The sequence below is a fragment of the Microcaecilia unicolor genome, chromosome 1 (genome assembly GCF_901765095.1).
Source record: "Microcaecilia unicolor chromosome 1, aMicUni1.1, whole genome shotgun sequence".
NCBI classification, from domain to species: Eukaryota; Metazoa; Chordata; class Amphibia; order Gymnophiona; family Siphonopidae; genus Microcaecilia; species Microcaecilia unicolor.
In genome coordinates this window covers 147,342,633-147,362,705 of record NC_044031.1, presented here as the reverse complement: position 1 = coordinate 147,362,705, position 20,073 = coordinate 147,342,633, and the positions used below count along the sequence as shown (strand labels likewise).

General features: G+C 43.5%; 1 protein-coding gene across 1 annotated transcript in view; it reads left to right on the top strand.

Annotated features, from left to right (window-relative positions):
* Positions 1-19,014, top strand: part of VWDE (von Willebrand factor D and EGF domains) — a 135,766-nt gene extending 116,752 nt beyond the window's left edge. The window contains 9 exon segments of the mRNA XM_030201168.1: positions 2,697-2,792; positions 2,948-3,043; positions 3,386-3,435; positions 3,437-3,482; positions 3,581-3,676; positions 3,823-3,825; positions 7,482-7,574; positions 14,018-14,123; positions 18,302-19,014. Coding sequence (XP_030057028.1) covers positions 2,697-2,792; positions 2,948-3,043; positions 3,386-3,435; positions 3,437-3,482; positions 3,581-3,676; positions 3,823-3,825; positions 7,482-7,574; positions 14,018-14,123; positions 18,302-18,446 — 731 coding nt within the window. The 3' untranslated portion in view covers positions 18,447-19,014.
* Positions 19,015-20,073: the final 1,059 nt, after the last annotated feature.

Here is a 20,073-nt window from a genome sequence, read left to right as displayed (position 1 = left end):
TGCCAGACCCGTATGGAGGGAAGAGAGAAGGAGAGATACTGGACTGGGGGGAGGGGGAGAAAGGAGAAAAGGCTTACATGCAGACCAGGTGAGGTCAGAGGCTGGGTGGTTTGGCTCCTTTAATCACCGGCATCCTGAGCCAAAGCCTCACCTGCAGGCAGATGATCAAACCCCGGCGCTATTTTAGATAGCGATCTGGAAATACCGCTCCTTCCAACGCCGTAGTAGCACGGTGTTGCGCTATGGCATGATCAGAAGTTAATGTATGCAGATATATGCAGTGGTGTAGCAGCACTTCAGTGTAGTTAAATGAAGCTAAGTAGCTGGGACGCATGCGCACTAATCAGACATGCTAGGCTATGAACAGCATGAATGTGCGTAGGGCTGCTTGTCATTTTGTCGTTGCGTCCTGTCATAAAGTGGGGAATAATCGAACAGTTGAGGATGTCCAAAATGTGGATGTTTGTGAGAAGGACATCCATGCCTGCTATACCTCAAACACCTGCTTTATTTATTTGGATCACAAGTAGCAGCAGCAGGATTTGAACCCACCATCGCTGGACTGCAAGACCAATGCTCTAACCGCTAGGCCACTCTGCCACTCCCATGCCCTGAAATTTGCCATCCCTGTGGGGGGGCAGTTGAGGACGTCCAAAAATGTTTTGAAAGAAGGATGCCCATGCCTTTGTTATGCCTCCGCTTGACACACACATACCTCCCCCCCCCCCCCAGGGGACTGCATACTGCCCCCCCCCCCCCACAGGGATGGCCAAATTTCAAAGGAGTGGAGTAGAGTTGAGGAGTGGCAGAGTGACCTTGTGGTTAGAGCACTGGTCTTGCAATCCAGAGGTGGCCAGTTTATGTCCCACTGCTGCTACTTATGATCCAAAATCCAAATAAATAAACAAAAAGGGTGTCAGAAGCATAGCAAAGGCATGGATGTCTTTTTCACAAGAACATCCACATTTTGGACGTCCTCAACTGCCGTCGCAGGGACGGAAGCATAGCTAAGCATATACTCTAAATAAAAAAAGTTTTTGAAGTTTTTTTTTCGGGTAGGACCCACACCACAAGAATACCAGCTAGGACCTGGCATTATTCTGCAGTGCTGTTTTTCGGCATAGCGGCGTTCAACACCTCTGTTCATGAGGTGCTAGCTTTCAATCATCCAGGAGGAACGCAAAATGACTTGAGATTGACTACATTTAAATGCCATGTGCGCATGTGCCTGGCGCGCTTGCAGTTTATGGCAGTAACCAGATTGATCAACCCACGTTGTTAAAAGCGTGCACAAAAACGGCGCTAATGGGCTTGTGCGCTCGCATTGACTTTTGATTATCCCCCTGCTGGTCCAATGGTTAAGCCGGCCCTGAGAACACCTAACAGGAGGCTCCCATTTACAGAATTACCCCCATAGGATGTAATTCTATACAGGCTGCTAAAAGTTAGGCACTAGGGGCCAATATTCAGACTGCAGGAGTTAGCCAGGCTACCTCTTGCAATCGGTGGCAAACCTGGAAATTCAATGTTGGGCTGTATCTGGCAACCAGCATTGGATTTCCAAGGGTTTTATGGCAGCTGTTAACATAGCCGGTTAAGCTGATATACATCAACTGACCGGCTAAGTTATAGCAGCCATAGACAAACCTGCTATTTATGCGGGTCTATCTGGCTACTAAACTTAGCCAGTCAGCCAATTAATATTGGCGCTAACCGGCTGTGTCACGCAACACAGCCAGTGACTGGGCTAGCCAATGGCCAGAAAATTACATGATTTATGCTTTTTGTTTAACAATAGTGCACACTCTTTCACTATTCCACTCTTGAGTGTACACTCTTTTCCTGAGGGCATGCCCAATTGAACCACTGTGCATGTGCGAACCACTGTGTACATGTGAATAATGTGCATGCATACACTATCAGGAAAAGAGTGCACATTCTTTCTGAAAGAGTGATCCCTCTTTACAGACAGTGTGCATTCTTTCAAAATAGTGTGCACTCATTGACTTTGCTCCCACGATGACCAAATGGCCAAAAGAAAATAAATAAAATGAACATTCCCACACATAACTTGGGAAACAACCGAAACAAAACTTTTCTGGCAGCCCATCCCTATTATGCCATGCCTTCCCAGCCAACAGAGATGAATAGCTTTTCCTGACAAACCTGTGATTTTTGTACACTTACAAGCTTGCTCACTGACTTAGCTGTTTGAGAGATGAAGGCTCCAGACAGATTCAGAATGTTCATCAAAAGAGAAGTGATTCCAGAGATAGAATTCAAGAAGGAAACTTGTGATGATGATGATGAAAAAACAAACAAGGGAGAGGGTACCAGGAAAGAAGATATTTAGATTAGGAGCAATAAACAATGCAAGGAGCTCTCAAAGGCTGAAGGTAGGAGTGATAAGCAGCAGAAGTATTTCAGATGATTGTGGATTGAACATGAGAGGTAATACAGAGAGATGAAACATGGACATTGCAAAGAGCCATAAGAGGTAATAAGATGCTACTAATACCGCATTGGTGCAAAGGACAAGTACAATGATATAGCCTTTTGATACTGAATGCTTACAACAAACACGATTGGTTTCCTCCCACAAAGCCGACTCACAGAATAAATCAGTGTTTCAAGTATCGCATTGTTTGTGTAAACTTAACTTGACGCTGTGTTTGTTTACAATTTTCTGGCTGCAGTGGTTTGCCAATATCACTGTGAAAATGGTGGTGAATGTGTTGCTCCGGATGTCTGCAAATGTAAAGCTGGGTGGTATGGTCCCACATGTAGTACAGGTAAGAAGAACTCGCTTTGTCAATTTCTCACTAATGTAATACTTGTGAATAATGTATATTTGAAGAGACACACACAGCAGCATTGTGTAATGATAAGCAGGCTTCTTTCTAGAGTTTCAGCACTAATATGTTCAAAATGTTACTGTATTTTACAGCTTTGTGTAATCTTACCTGCCTCAATGGAGGATCGTGTATTAAGTCAAATATTTGCCTCTGCCCAAATGGATTTTATGGTGCCCAGTGTCAGAATGGTAATATTTTGATTTTCTTTCTATATTGTTGTTTTTGTTCTTCTTAGCAGTGCTAGTGGCAGTGTGTTTATTTGTAGAGGCTTTTATTCTGAAACTTTTTCCATGCAAACACTAGAAAATGCTATGTACAAAATGATTTTTCATGTACAAAACCAATCAAAGGAGTATGTTTACTAAGGTGCGATATTAATCATGCCAGAGTGTGTGCTAGTTTTATGATGCTTGCCGGGACATTGCATAGAAAGTTGAGGCATGTTCTTATTTTCTCAGATGACTAGAATTACACAAATTCACTGCTGACTATGTTGTCCGTTCATTATCACCATATCTTGTCTGCTTTAGCTGTCTGCAGCCCTCCCTGTAAAAATGGTGGCCATTGCGTACGGAATAATTGTTTGTATTTGCCTCGAAGGTTACACTGGAAAAAGATGTCAAAAAAGTAAGGCGAGTCTTTTTTTTCAAACTTAGCAATAAGGGATAAAGAAATGAAGCACAATGTTATGCAACTTTGCACTGAAGGATAAATTCTAATTTTAGGTGTCTGTGAGCCTGTGTGCATGAACGGAGGAAGATGTATTGGGCCAAACATTTGCTCTTGTGCGTCAGGTTGGAGAGGAAAACGATGCAACACACGTAGGTGACTTACTCTGTAAAGAGTTGTGTAGGGGAAAAATGGAAAATAAAGGGTCAATGTGCAATTTATCCAATGGACACCAGACACAACAAAGAAAAAGTCTTGTAAATAGGATTGCAGCCTGAATCCATGCCATAAGGACAAGCTAATCAGGCCCTGGTTTTATCCTCCTGCATGCATGGACTTTCAATTCTAATTGCCCACTATGGAAAGCTTACAGCTGCCTCCCCTGTAATGGCTTTCCTAACCTTCACAATTTTCTGAAGGTCTGCAGGGTCAAACAATGCAAAACTTCATAATTTAACGCAACATTTTATATGGGAATTTAATAAAAACTTTTGCACTCAGACCCACAGCCTGAGGTCTCAAGGCCAGAAAATGCATTGCATCTCTATTACATGGCTGTGGAGAAATGAAGAAAACATATACTTTTTGACCCATAAACAGACAGGCTTATTTTTGAAAGTGATCGCCGGGCATCTTCCGACTTAAATCAGGAGATGGCCGGCAATCTCTCAAAAGCAGCGAAATTGGTATAATCGATAGCTGCTTTTTTGACACCATCGTCGCTTTCCCGTCGCCGAGCCGGCAAAAGTTCAAGGGGCGTGTTGGCGGCGTAGCGAAGGCGGGACATGGGCGTGGCTATCAGATGGCCGGCTTTCACGGATAATGGAAAAAAAAAAGCGGTGTTAATCAGTATTTCGACGGGTTTACTTGGTCCTTTTATTTTCACGACCAAGCCTCAAAAAGGTGCCCCAACTCACCAGATGACCACCGGAGGGAATGGGGGATGACCTCCCCATACTCCCCCAGTGGTTACCAACCCCCTCCCACCCTAAAAAATAAAAATAAAAACCTTTTTTGATAGCCTGTATGCCAGCCTCAAATGTCATACCCAGCTCCCTGACAGCAGCATGCAAGTCCCTGGAGCAGTTTTTAATGGGTGCAGTGCACTTCAGGCAAGCAGACCCAGGTCCATCCCTCCCCCCTACCTGTTACACTTGTGGTGCTAAGTGTTGAGCTCTCCAACCCCCCCCCCCCAAAAAACCCACTGTACCCACATGTAGGTGCCCCTTTCACCCATAAGGACTATGGTAGTGGTGTAGAGTTGTGGGGAGTGGGATTGGGGGGGATTTGGGGGGCTCAGCACCCAAGGTAAGGGAGCTATGTACCTGGGAGTTATTTGTGTATTTAAAAAAAAATTTTAGAAGTACCACCTAGGGTGCCCGGTTGGTGTCCTGGCATGTCAGGGGGACCAGTGCACTACAAATGCTGGCTCCTCCCATGACCAAATGCCTTGGATTTCGCCAGGTTTCTGAATACCAAAAGTCCTGAAAGGGAACTTTAAAACAATGCAGGAACGTAAGACCTTTGATTAAATATTTTGACACCCACCAGACAGGACTTAACAAAGATCTGGGTTTTCTAGCCCATCATAAACCATAAAATTATACTGCTTTGTCACCCTCCTGCCTCCATGCATATCTCCCTGTCCCTCATCCACCCAACCCTTCCTGTCTCTCACCTATCCACCCCCATCCTGTTAGACTGTGTGGTGGGTAAGGGGAGAAACATATGTTGCACACTTAAAAAAAAAAAAACACCACTACTAAATGGACTTGGGAAAAATCCACAATACCAGGAATAACATGTATAGAATGTTTGTACGTTTGGGAAGCTTGCCAGGTGCCCTTGGCCTGGACTGGCCGCTGTTGTGAACAGGATGTTGTGCTCGATGGACCCTTGGTCTTTTCCCAGTGTGGCATTACTTATGTACTTATGCAACACACTAGTGTATCATGACACACTGGTTGAGAACTGCTGCCTTACAGATACATCGGGTTGTGTTTAAGTGGTGTATTTCATTCTTAAAAGATAGGTCAGAAATGGTAGTGATGGATTGCTGTTCCTCGGGAACTCATAGGATGAGTTGTAGGGTGCTGCAGGAATCTATTTTATCACTTTATATTTAATATTTCTGCTACACAACTATGTAGGAGAATTAGAGATTTGGGTCTTTCATGTGCTAATATCAGTTAAAAGGTGATGCTGGAAAGGAGTTTGGATTGTTAAGTGAATGGCCTAGTGGTGCTGTGAGGACTTCCAGAACAGGTCAGAAGTTCATTGGGTCTTCCTGTTAGGAAGTAAGAACACTGTGATAGTGTTCAGTTACCTGTCAATCAAGTCACAGTAACTGATTAAAGAGGGAAGTTGAAAGGGCCCTATTGTCACACTGCTTTGAATCATCAAAGCAACACAGGCACATAAGAAGCTACACTTTCAGTTCTTCTCTGTCCAGAAGAGGTGTTGTGAGGACAGAACTTCATTGGTAAGATATTTGCTGGGAAATTACTTTCAAATTTGGGGGAAACGTAAAATTTAGAGTTAAATAGGTTATCTCAGTGACTTTTATTTTTAAGTTACTCTATTTAGCAAAGGCAGTTTAAGGAATAGGGTTTTGTTTATCATTTAAAGTCTCTATTACAGTGCCATAGGCCAACAGTTAAGGGACTATTCTAGAGTTTACCATAGCATCAGTGTAAAGCAGAGCTGATAATCACAGGAAACCCTAGTTCAGAATTTTCATTTTAGTTTGCAGCACAACTTAGTTTCTTAGTGTAAAACCCTTTCCCCCCCATAGTTTTAAAACTTGAACTTTCTGTCACAGCCTACATCATTAACAGATAGCTTCTAGAAGGCACAGCAGGGCCTAGTTTAGTCTTCATTCCCACCCACCCCTTCCCAACACACCTGCCCAGCCCTAACATAACTCTTCACGTATAGTCTTAATTTATAGTCAGTTATTCTAATTAGGATAACAAGAGAGGAGTCCTAATTATAGAATTTTAAACACATTTCATTACTTTCTGAGAAGCAAACACTAAATAAATCACACAATATATCATATAATCTAAAGGCTCTTTTATATTAGTCTAATATCCCTAGTACTTTAACAAGTTTTTAAAATATTAAACAATTTCAATAATACAAAGATGTAGACAGCAGTCCAGCAGCAAGAGGGCTGCTCTCCAGTCTTTTGCACTGAGGGTCACATATATGATTATCTCACAGTTGGTGAGAAGTTATGTTTATTCCACTTCTTCCAGCGCTGCCTCCACCATTTTGGAGGGCAGCACTGGAAGGAGGAGGGAGTGTTACTCCTTCCTCCATCGTCAAGGTACAAGGGAGTTTTGAGGTGCTAGATCACCAGAGGGGGCTGGAGGGCGTCTGGTGGAGGGGTTGAGGGGCTTCTGTCTGGAGGAGTTGGGGGGGCCTGCAAGCATGCAGATGCATGCTGGACAGGGCTCCCATTCCTCCCCAAAGCTCTGCAAACCCTAGCACCAGCTCCACAGTTGGTATAGGGTTTGCCATCAGCAGCACCTTGTTTGGTGCACTGTCCACTGAGTATTGGGAGGAATAGTTAATGCCCTGTTTAGCATGCATTTGCATGCAACTAGGGTCAGAGCCAGTGAGCTAATTGTTTCACATTGCTCACCAGTTCTGATCATGGGGTGGGAGCAAACACGGGCGCTAGTGCTCACATTTGCTTCTGATTATCGGGTCACATGAGTGCGCTTCTGCTAGGAGGGGGCCTGAGCTCCAAGTGGGAGTGTCGCTGCCCACTTGGCCCTACCATGCCTACATGACTGGTTTTTAGTTTTTAAGATGCATTATTGATTATTTCTTGTAAGTCACTACGGGCTATGTTGGTAACAGTATCTGCCAAGTGTAATAAATGTTTTTTTTTCTCCAGTTTATGTATTAGCATGTATTAAGATCACTTCTCTGTTTGTGAACAGCTACTCTGTCTGCAGAAATGTCAGAACGGTGGGGAATGCATAGGACAAAATACATGTCTCTGTCTTCCAGACTGGGAAGGAGTACAGTGTCAAACACGTAAGCCTCACATCATCTGCATCAATTGGAAAATGCTTCAAAACCATTCTGAAAACATTAAACATCATTGGCCTGATATTCAAACACACAATGCCAGCCTTCAGGATAAATGTGCTGTCCCAGGACCATCCATTGATATCCAGCAGCGCTATCCGTATAGGACTAGATTCTATACACCACACATAAAATTTGGCGCCAAAATTAAATTCACCCTAAGTACCTTCTATAAAGTATGCCTTAATTTAGGCATACTTTATAGAATAAACCTAAATTTCTGTGCGGTTTATAGAATATGCCGAGCGCCAGTCCACACAACTAAATTTTGTCACGGCCAGTTACGCCAAGTAAAACCTGATATAAATCCAGAAGCCTAAGTTAGGCATGTTCTGGGTGTGTTCTATAACAATGCAAATAGATTCTAGAAACACCTACGACCCCCCACCCTTTCACGTCCATGATGGCTATGCCCACTTTTCAACTATGTGACATAGAATTTACATGCAGCACATTAAAGAAAACACTTAGACAGTTCTTAACATAACTTCTAATAATGCCAATTAGTGTCAATAATTGCTTGTTAATTGACAATTATCCAGCGCTGATTGGCTTGTTAACCAATTAGGTTATGTGCATTGTTATGGAATATGCTTTAATTGGTGTGATATATAGAGAGGCATAATCAAACCAGGCGCCCAAATTTTCATGAGGGCGTCCTCGCAGGACGGCCCCGTAAAGGGGCAGGGCAACCCGTATTATCGAAACAAGATGGACGTCCATCTTTCATTTCGATAATACGGTCAGGGACGCCCAAATCATTAAATTTAGGTCGACCTTAGAGATGGTCACCCTTAGGTCGTTTTTGAGATGGTCGTCCCCGGTTTTCGGCGATAATGGAAACCGAGGAAATCCATCTCAAAAACGACCAAATCTAAGCCATTTGGTCATGGGAGGAGCCAGCATTCGTAGTGCACTGGTCACCCCTGACATGCCAGGACACCAACCAGGCACCCTAGGGGGCACTGCAGTGGACTTCAGAAAAAAGTCCCAGGTGCATAGCTCCCATACCATAGGTGCTGAGCCCCTCCAACCCCCCCCCCCAACCCCACTCCCTACAACTGTACACCACTACCATAGCCCTTAGGTATGAAGGGGGGCACCTAGATGTGGGTACAGTGGTTTGTGGTGGGTTTTGAAGGGCTCACATTTACCACCACAAGTGTAACAGGTAGGGGGGATGGGCCTGGGTCCGCCTGCCTGAAGTACACTGCACCCACTACAACTGCTCCAGGTACCTGCATACTGCTGCGATGGACCTGAGTATGACATTTGAGGCTGGCATAGAGGCTGGCAAAAAAGTATTTTTAAAGATTTTTTTTGAGAGTGGGAGGGGGTTAGTGACCACTGGGGGAGAAAGGGGAGGTGATCCTGATTCCCTCTGGTGGTCATCTGGTCAGTTCAGGCACCTTTTTGATGCTTGGTCGTGAAAAAAAAATGGACCAAGTAAAGTCGCCCAAGTGTTCGTCAGGGACGCCCTTCTTTTTCCATTATCGGCTGAGGACACCCATCTCCTAAGCATGCCCCAGTCCTGCCTTTGCTACACTGCCGACATTGCTCCGGGATCTTTGGTCATCCCCGCGACGGAAAGCAGTTGAGGGCGCCCAAAATTGGCTTTTGATTATGCCGATTTGGACGACCTTGCGAGAAGGACGCTCAACTCACAATTTGTGTCGGAAGATGGGCGCCCTTCTCTTTCGAAAATTCACCTGATAGTGTCAATGAAAATCATTACAGGCTGCCATGGTGCTGTCCAAATAGTGCTGAACAGCATAAGGGTATAGTGAAGGCAGACCTGGTGGCTAGTGATGCTATTCATTCTTCTAACTTAAGCTTCTGACACTCATTACAAGCTGCATTATTTCTTTACTTAGGGGTCCTTTTACCAAGCTGCAGTAAAGAGGGCCCTGTGGTAGTAGCAGGGGCCATTTTCCTGTGCACCAGTGCCCTTTTTACTGCAGCAGGGAAAAAAGCCCCTAAAATAAAATGACCATGCAGTGAGGTTACTATATGGCCATGTGGTGAGGAGCACTTACCACCACCCATGATGGTGGCAGTAAGAGCTCACGTAGTAACACGGCGGTAACCGGTCACTGCCCCGATTACCACTGGGTTAATGCTGTTGTAAAAAATTACAGAAGTATTTTACGGCTATGCCGTAAAATTGCACATGCTCGAGATGGAATTACCACTGGCAGCAAGCCCATAGCCGTACACAACCCTTTCGTAAAAGGGCCCCTAAGGGAGTTACTGACCTGCAGTACGCATTACCAGAGGTTAGTGACTTTCATGATAAATTAAGCTGTGGTAAAACATCATATTTATCACAGCTTAGTGACTCTCCGCCTAACAAGTACAATAACCTTAGACTGTGAGCTCATTAGGGGCAGAAAGTACCTTAAAAAATTGTGAAAGGTATATCAAGTGTAGAATAAACAAACATAGAACAAAAAGAAGCAGATTGCCAAAAAATATCACCACTAAAATAATAAATAAATAAATAAATAAATAAATAAATAAATAAATAAATAAATAAATAAATAAATATTGAAAAGCCTGACATGGCCATGTTCATCCTCTCAAAGGGCTGTGTCAGGGGCTTGCAACAGAAATGTCAATAAACATAAAAACATCTCAGTATAAATAATAAAATCTTCAAGAATTTTAATGTAAATAATAAAATCAAAATAATATCAGCTGTAAACACAGACCATATACAAAAACGGATATAATTGTTAACCATCCTTATATGTGCTGCTTCAAAACTTATGAAGCCATAAGTGTAGCATAGAAATACATACCCCAGAGGTGTTGTCACAGAATTTCACCTACTGGTTTTAAACAACTGAGTAAATAGCACAATCCACTGGAGCTTCATTAACAAGCACCATTATGATATACATACAAAATTCTCTGAGTGCATTTAGGGGTCCTTTTACTAAGCTGTGGCAAAAAGGGCCCTGTACCAGCGGCGGGGGTTGTTTTTGCTGCGCTGAGGCCCTTTATACAGCAGCGGGTAAAAAGGCCGAAAAAAGACATGGCCATGTGGTCTGCATGGTCATGTGGGGGGGGGGGGGGGAGCAATTACCGCCACCCATTGAAGTGGCAGTAAGGGCCCCCACACTATCCCAGCAGTAACCAGGTGGCGCACAGCACTGTCTGATTACTGCCAGAGGAATATTTCCACTAGAGCCGAAAATGTTGTGCGCTGGGGGTGGAACTAGTGTGCAATGGGCTGGCGATATCTTTAGATTGGCATGCAGTAAGCCTGCAGTGTGCTTACTGCCACTTAGTAAAAAGGCCTCATATGCATTATAGAATAGTGATAGGACAACAGGAGCAAATTATACACAGTGTCCCACTTAGTAGTTTAGGCAACTGACATCAAACTACTGGTTGCAAAAGTCCCCCAAACATATATTGTCAAACAGATCTACTCTCTTCATCCTGAACGTTCTGCAGTGTAACAAAAGCAACATAATGTACACACCTTTTCTCCAGAAAACCACCAGCAGCAGCAGCCAGTGGTGAATCTAACAGAGCTAAACCGAGACTGTCTTGATATAGAATCTGCCTGGGGGGGGGGGGGGGGGGGGGTTCAAAGGTGAAATGTCACAAAAATAAAGCATATAAAAGACTTTCTTGCAATACTATTGCCTGATAATTCATTAAAACTAAAAAGCTGAAAAATAAAGATCCAAAGTACTGCATATCTAATGAAAAAAAAGGGCATCAATCAATATCCTAGAAGAAAAAAATGTCCTGATTTTCCAACCAGCTCAAAATGATAATTCTTCCAATAATAACGATGGGGGACATTATGTGGAACAAAATCACTGAAAGAACTGTACAAAAAAATGCCGTGGAAACCATGCGTTCCACCATGTGCATTCCAGTGACATCAACGAGATGAAATATTTTGTGGCCTGATACAGTTCAATGGTACTAAGCCACGTAGGATTACTGTAACGGAATCCATGCGGGATGCAAAGATCAAATCATAAAGAAAACTTCAGACCGCCCAAAAACACAGCAGCCAGGCTTATATTTGGAAAAACACGTTTTGACAGTGCCAAACCACTCCGAGAAAAGCTTCATTGGCTACCAATAAAAGAACGTATCACTTTCAAAATTTGCACGATGGTTCATAAAATTATTTACGGCGAAGCACCGGGTTACATGACAGACCTCATTGACCTGCCAACCAGGAATGCCACAAAATCTGCACGATCATACTTAAACCTCCATTACACAAGCAACAAGGGACTCAAATACAAATCCACCTATGCATCCGGGTTTTTTCCTAATTAAGCGCGCAACCTGTGGAACGCACTGCCAAAAGCAGTAAAACTACACTCGACCACCTAAATTTCCGGAAAGCACTAAAGACAGAACTGTTCAACAAGAGCATACCCCCACTGACCCAACATAAAATACCTGGACACTTATGACACAATGGAACCCAAAGACCGTATTGGACATTACCTGACCCTTCCCTACCCTCTCCCTCTCTAAGCTCCCCCAACTGTACCTACCACACATGCCTCATTCTACCACAAAACCGCCCTTGAATTAATCCACACCATGTTTTTGTTCAGACGGAATCGGCTAACGCCGTTAACGGTAATATGTAAGCCACATTGAGCCTGCAAAAAGGTGGGAAAATGTGGGATACAATGTAACAAATAAATAAAAAAATATATAAATGATTCACTCAAGCCTGAAACAACAGGAGACAGCCTTCATCAGGCTATATAAGTGATAATTTAATATGAAATGCCCCAAAAAGTCAAATGAAGCTCAAATAAAGTAAAAAGAACCATAAAATATTATTTAAAAAGTCAATTTAGCATACTATAATGCCAAATAAATAAATAATTATAAGCATAAAGCTAAACAATTTGAAAGGCATAAAAAACAGTACCCCTACAAACATAAAATTGTAAATTCTGAATGCACATAAATATATGATATGTAAGATATGATAGAGAACGTTGCACATATATAACACAATGTTAAAAATTACTGTAACTGACAAAAAATATATAAAAATAAAACCCAGCTGTCAAATCATATACTTACACGGGTACTCACAGTACACTGAAAATCACAGAAAAACTGGCTGTGTCGGGCTTTTAATTATTTATTTATTATTTTAGTGGTGAATAAGTTGGACATTTTAAAAATATTTTTTTGGTGATCTGCTCTTTTTGTTCCATGTTGGATCTTGTAGATGTTTGCCTACTTGCTTTCTTGGATAACATAAACATAATTGCATGGATAAATTTAGGACAGCAAAAAACTGTCACCACTCTATTAGAATATGCAGTGCCAGTCACTATCCGCTGGATTCTGTACAGGTCTTCCAAACCTGGGTGTGCAATTTGGGCATAGATGCAGACATGTGCATAAACTAATTGGCCAATTAGGTTCTAACATTCAATTATTGGAATTAACAAGCACTTAATTGGCAGTTATTAGGAGTTATGTGCATGGATCGGCCCTACGCCATATTCTATAACATACACAGCTAAATATCATAGCGCACAACTCCAAAGGGGGCGGGACCATGGATGGGGCATGGGCATTCCCAGGATTTAGGTGTTTGGTTAGTGAATACTTGAATTTGTGCATCTAACTGCCATTAGTAGTGTGCAGGCATTTACACCAGCCTGTGACAGGCATAAACGCTCGTGCTCACAGTCAGGCATGAAATGCGCGCTAAGCTAGTATTCTATAAAGGCCATTCTACGCATTAGCACAGATCATCCCAACACCTAACTTTGGGCACCCTATTTGGATACTAGCACTGAACATCTGGATTCTTTTTGACCCGTGCAGCAGACATTTAATAAATACACCAACTGTGGCAGTTGAATACAGGCCCCACATCTTTGCATAACTCTACCATACTAAGGGCCCTTTTACTAAGCCACGTAGGTCCCTATGCCCGCTCAATATGTGCCAATTTGGAGCTACCACCAGCTATCGTGGTGGCCTGGGAAGTCATTATTTTTTTTTACGCATGCTGGAACACTAACCAGGCAGTAATTGTCAGTGTATGCTTACTGACGATTACTGCCCAGTTAACGTGTGAGACTTTACCACTAAGTCAATGGGTGGCGGTAAGGTCTCAGGCCCAAAATGGGCGCGTGCCAATTTTTATTTTGCCACATGTCCATTTTTGGCAAAGAAAGGACCTTTCTTGCAAGTGTGCTAACAAGTGAACCTGCGTGCATCCAATACAAGCGTCTGGACCAGCGCAGGCCATTTTCCAGTACACCTTAGTAAAAAGGACCCCTAATATTATTGGAATTTTAAACATACTCCATTCTGAAATACTAGTCATTCTTTAACTAAGATAAATGTGTGTGCTATGTATGTTTCAGCTATATGCAGTCCCAAATGTCTATATGGAGGGAGATGTGTTCTGCCGAATGTGTTGTTCTTGTCGCCCTGGGCTATACTGGACGGATTTGTGGAAAGAAGTTACAGGTAAGTGAAATAATGCTGACAGTCTTAACAGTAAATGATGTGGCAGGACCAAATTCTGGGGTAAAGTGGTTTTAAAGCAGTCAATATCAGTTGGAACTATATTAGTTAACTTTTTCATGATAACTTGTTTTCTCTGGCTTTTATCCCTGTTTAAAGTGGTGAGTACTGATTTTAATTAGGAATGTTCTTTCAAGTTTTTTGAAAAGGTGGGTGATAGTTCCTAAATTAAATCATCACTGGATACTGTCCAGCTGATGTTCAGTGCTATTTAACTGGCCAGGAACAGCTCCTGGCCGATTAAATAACATTTAGCTGGCTAACCACTAACATTCAGTAGGATACAGCTAGTTATCTCCACTGAATATTAACACTTAGCGCATACCCCCAGATTCTATGTAGTATGCCTTGAGATCAGTGCTGAAATCGGTGTGGATTCTATAACAATGTGCATAATTTAACAAGCTTAACAAGCTAATGAGTGCTGATAACAGCACTTAAGCCAATAATGAGCACTGAGGGGTAGATGCAATCAACCAAATGTAAAAAAATCTAAAACGTAAAAGTCCTTAACGAATTTGAAAAACAAGAATGCATCAAAAAACAAGTCGCACGTGTTCGGTGCGGTATTGTAAAGTACAATGCATCAAACTGGTGTAATCCCCATCGGTAATTCGGCCCCTAAAGCATGCGCAGAGCAGCCAAGCGTTATGCTGGCTGCTCTGCGCATGTCACAAACGTCAAAACAACAACAACAAAAAAAACCAAAACACAAACACGTTGCAGGAGCATCCTGTATGGACGGCCTTGCGTCCTATATGGATGGCCTTGCACCCCCCCTGCCCGAGGTCCCCGTTGCTCCCCACTTCCCCCTGCATGAAAAATCAAAATTTTAACAGCCCCGACCCCCCTCCCTTCCTTTCTCTCTACTCTTTCTACCACAGCTCCGCCTTCCACCATCCTCCACCCCCGTGCCCCACCCCCCCGCCCTCCCTGAAGTCCTCGCCGCCGCTCCCCCCTCCACCGGGCCCCCCCTGCCTTACCGGGCCCGTGCAGCACCTCTCACCTCTGTGTGAAGGCGCTGCACGGGCAAGAAGAACATCTGATCGCCGCAGAGTCTTCAGGACTTCTCTCCTTTCCTGACCTGGGCCCACCCTCGTCTGATGTAAGTAATCTGTAAGGAATATTCACCTAGCCAGCTAAGTGCCCTGTTTACTAAGCTGCGTAATAGGCATGTTAACATTTTTAACGCGCATTAACCACGATAACTGTGTATGCATCTACAATATCCCTATAGGCACCTAATTGTAGGTGAAATTAAAATGCTAACGCACCTTAGTAAAGAGGGCCCTAAGTGTGAACCAGCAGAAGAAATAAACCTGGATATTCAATGCTGGACACAAGAAATGGGTCAGCATTGAATATCTGGGGTCGGTGTCAATCATGGCACTATAAGGGCTGCCCTCCATGGTCTAAGTATCAGGCCCTGCATGTATTGTGGACAACAACACATTTTGATTTCTGCAAACCTTATGTACATTTTTAATTCACTTTTTTTGAAAATTTAGACTATAATTAAGATCAAAAACGATGGGCTCCATTCACCCAGATCTGAGACTTTAGCAACAATTTCAGTAAAAACATGACCATCAACTTGCAAGTAAAAGTAATAATACCTTACATTTAAAAAAATGTATCTCAGAGGATCTCAGTATTTATGCAAAAGTGAATGAATTTTGTCAGTTTTTTTTTCTAATAAGTGGACTGACTCTAGACCCTCCCTAGTTTCTGGAGCTAGGTAGAGGAAACTCTTTGATCATGTGATCATGCTACCACTGCAATATCAGTTTGAACTAGAAGCGAGAATCAAATTACTATGTACATATCACGTCACTGTACCACGTCATTTAAATATGCTGAAAATTAACTATGCACCCAGCTCCATATGAAAAAATAAGAAAAAGGGAAAATTTCATATTGGTGCAAAGAGATTGTTATGCAGATGTTAGGTAAAGCCCAGACATGCAAAAAATATTTAATTCCTATAGAACACTTTACTTTGTCTTCACTGCCTTATTAGGCTCAGTCTAGAGTTCTCTGTCTAATCACCACCATGTTCTCTCCCCCTCCCCCAAGCCCACACTTAATTCAACTCCCGTTAATTTGATCCTTGCTACCCTCCTTTTCTTTTTATATCACCAAAGAGGAAACTTCTTATGTGCTCTCTAACTATACGTTTTCTTCATACTCATGTCCCACCCAAGTTTCAGCATTTTCCAACATAGTTATCACTGTACAGTGCAACTGTTTCCACTGCTTCCCTGCCACTCCTCAAAAAACCCTTACTGGACCCTTCTTACTCTGTCACCCCATTTCCCTTTCACATCCACACAACTTGAACATGCTGTTCCTCTGCACTACCTTAACTTCTTTCATCTCAAACCAGTCTTCATCCACTCTAATCTGGGTTGCACTCTCTATATTCCAAAGCAACTGCTCTTAGCAAAATATCCAGTGGCCTACTCATGTACCCTTATTCAAGTCCTCATCCACTTTCAGCAAGACTACCACTAGTGGTCACTGGTGGTATTTTGAACCTGGCCCCAGAAGGTGCAAAAGTGACTGGGTATTGCTCCTGCCCCAAACCCACCAGACCGCCAGGGCAGCTATGCCCAGGGAGGCTTATAGGATGATTGATCATGCTTTGGGTAACTGGGGAGGTCTTCAGGGCAGGGGCAGTGTCATTGGATGGGGTCTTCATTGATGGGGGATGTCATTGGGGTGAATCAGGGTTAGGGGAAAGTACTTGGAGGTTGTTTGGGGTGGGGAAAGTAACTGGGGAACGGGGAGGGGACAGCTTCTGCTTGAAAGCACCGACCCCTTCAGAAGTGACCAGGAAGCATCAGGTGGTGACTTTGCAGCCCAATGCTCCTGAAATGGTAAAATGATGCTGCTTGTGAGGTGATTTCAAGTAGGGTTATTTTTGTACCGCAGGAGCTACCACAGGTTAGTCACTTATGAGCTTATTTTCGAAAGAGATTGCCGGCCATCTTCTGACACAAATCGGGAGATGGCCGGCGATCTCCTGATCCCGGCCAAATCGGTATAATCGAACGCTGATTTTGGCCGGTCCCAACTGCTTTTCGTCGCGGAGCCGGCCAACCTTCAAGGGAGGGTACAGAAGGCGGGACGTGGGCGGGGTGGGGGTGGGACAAGGGCATGGTTGCAAGATAGCCGGCTTCACCCCATAATGGAAAAAAGATGGCCGGCTCAGACGAGCATTTCACCGGCAGCACTTGGTCCATTTATTTTTAGGTCCAAGTTACAAAAAAGTGCCCCAATTGACCACCGGAGGGAAACAGGGATGACCTCCCCTTACTCCCCCAGTGGTCACCACCCCCCTCCCACCCAAAAAAAAAAAAAAGTTTTTTGCCAGCCTGAAATGTCATACCCAGCTCCCTGACAGCAGTATGCAGGTCCCTGGAGCAGTATTTAGTGGGTGCAGTGCACTTCAGGCAGGTGGACCCAGACCCACCCCCCCTACCTGTTCCATTTGTGGTGGTTAATGTTGAGCCCTCCAAACCCCCCCAAAACCCACTGTACCCAGTAATGTAAGGTATGTAGGTGCCCCCTTCACCCCTTAGGGCTAAGGTAATGGGGTAGAGTTGTGGGGAGTGGGGTTTGGCGGGGATTTGGGGGGCTCAGTACCCAAGGTAAGGGAGCTATGCACCTGGGAGCTATTTTTATTTTATTTTTTTAATTTCTAGAAGTGCCCCCTAGGGTGCCCAGTTGGTGTCCTGGCATGTGAGGGGGGCCACTCCACTACAAATGCTGGCTCCTCCCACGACCAAATGCCTTGCATTTCGCCGGGTTTGAGATGGTCGGGCCCAGTTTCTATTATGGCTGAAAAACGAAGCCGGCCATCTCCTCTAAACCCGTCGATCGATTTAGCCGGCCCTAACCGTATTTCGAAAATACGGTTGGCTCCGCCCCCTTGCGGAGCCAGCCCCGAAGATGGCCGGCGCCTTTCGATTATGCCCCTCTTAGTCACTCATGTAGTAAAATAAGGTGCGGTAAAATCCTGACTTTTACTGCACCTTTATATTTTCCCAAATGTGTTTGCTCCAGTGCACAACTCTATATCTCTTTTTATAAAATAAGACTATTTTTCCTTTTTTTAGGTGCATGGACAACACCTTTGATCAACACAGGAAGAGAATCGGGCTGAAAGAAGTAGCAAGTTGCACTGCAGATGATGCCAAATGTCAACTATTAAAATGCTCTACAAGAAGCATATTCAAAATGATTATAGTGTTCTATGTATAGTGCACATCTTGAATTAGTTCTGTCTTGTAGGACTAGAGGATACAGTGCTAATGCCAAGAGAGAAGGGCATTTTATGTACCATTTGCAAATGATCCTCTCTGTTGCTAAAGGTCATATGTTGGAATAACACTTTAATGACAGCTGACATTTTCTTTGAGCTTTAAAGATTAAAAAAAAAATCAGCACACTGGAATAACTCAATGGATAATTTGGCTAAGATTGCTTAATATATCGTGCCCTCTAAGCAAGAGGGATCAAAATATATTTAGAACATTTTTATTAGTGTTCAGCAGATTTTGTGGAGTTTCTTTATAAGACTGCCTCACACCACCTTAGCGTGTCATTGTTCATTATTTCAAAATGCACTTCTTGCATATAAATGTTTTGTCAAAATGTTGTGTGCAAATTTTGAGCATTTTGAGCATTCTGAGAACTATGGACAGTAGCTATAATTGTGCTTTAGCTATAATACAGTTTGCCACAAATCAAGATTGCAAAAATGCAAAAACAAAAACAAAAACAAAAAGCTCCCTTTTAGAAAGCAAGGGCATTCAAGTCAAGAACAAATGCTTGGAAGGGGCAAGATGGCGGATTAGAGCGGAAGCGTGAGAGAGAGCTCTTGACTTCGCAAGGAAATCTTCGGGCGAGTAATTCCTACCCCAGGATATGGGGAAGAGGAAGGGGAAACCCAAAGGACCGTCCTCTTCGGTACCTGGAAATATTCCCGCTCCCCGACAGTTGACCCTGGAGCAAGTCGGCATTCTCCCACAAGTTATGCAAGCACTCACCTCGGATGGACCCGCGGATGCTTCCCTGGGCCACAGCGAAGGAGCGGTCTCGTTGAGCCCGCTCGAAAACACAGCACCTCCGCAACCCGGAAGTAGTTTTTTCTCCGAGGCAGGAACGCCTCGTTCGGCTCCCGGAGAGGAGAGTAGCAAAGCGCTCCTAGGAGGTACCTCGGCGATATTTGCCCCGATAGCGGGAACAACGGAAAGTTGGAGGGTTAATGCCACCTCGACCCCCACGCTTGCGGGAAACTGCTACTATTGGTGGTTCGGAGATGATAAAACCTGCTGTTGTAACTTTGGATTCCCTATGGGACGTGCTTCAGGGGATGAATTCTCTGCTAACAAAGGTAACTAACTCTTTCACTAAAGAAATTTCGGATTTAAAACAATCACAGCACAATTAAGTGGAGAAAATTCAAGCTCAAGATAATCAAGTTGGCAATTTAAAGGCTGAACTCTCTACTTTGCAGTTGTTTTCAGGAGAGGTCTCTAAAGAAAGGGATATATTGAAGAGGAAAATAGAATATTTGGACAACCAGGGGAGGAAGAACAACTTACGGTTTATAAATTTTCCTAAAGCTCCGTTGACCTCACCTAGATATGCTTCGCAGATATTTCCAGGAAATACTTAAAATTCCTGTAGAGGCTCTTCCACCTATTAATAAGGTCCAATATTTAACTGGGATTAAGAAGCCGGACCCCTTGGCTGCCCAAAGTCAGCTTGAAAATTTAACAGCTTTTTTGGAGAACTCACTGGACACTGTGACAGAGAGGACAACCCTTCTGGTATCATTTGCGATAGAGCTCGATAGAAATAATATTTTCAAATTATATTTTAA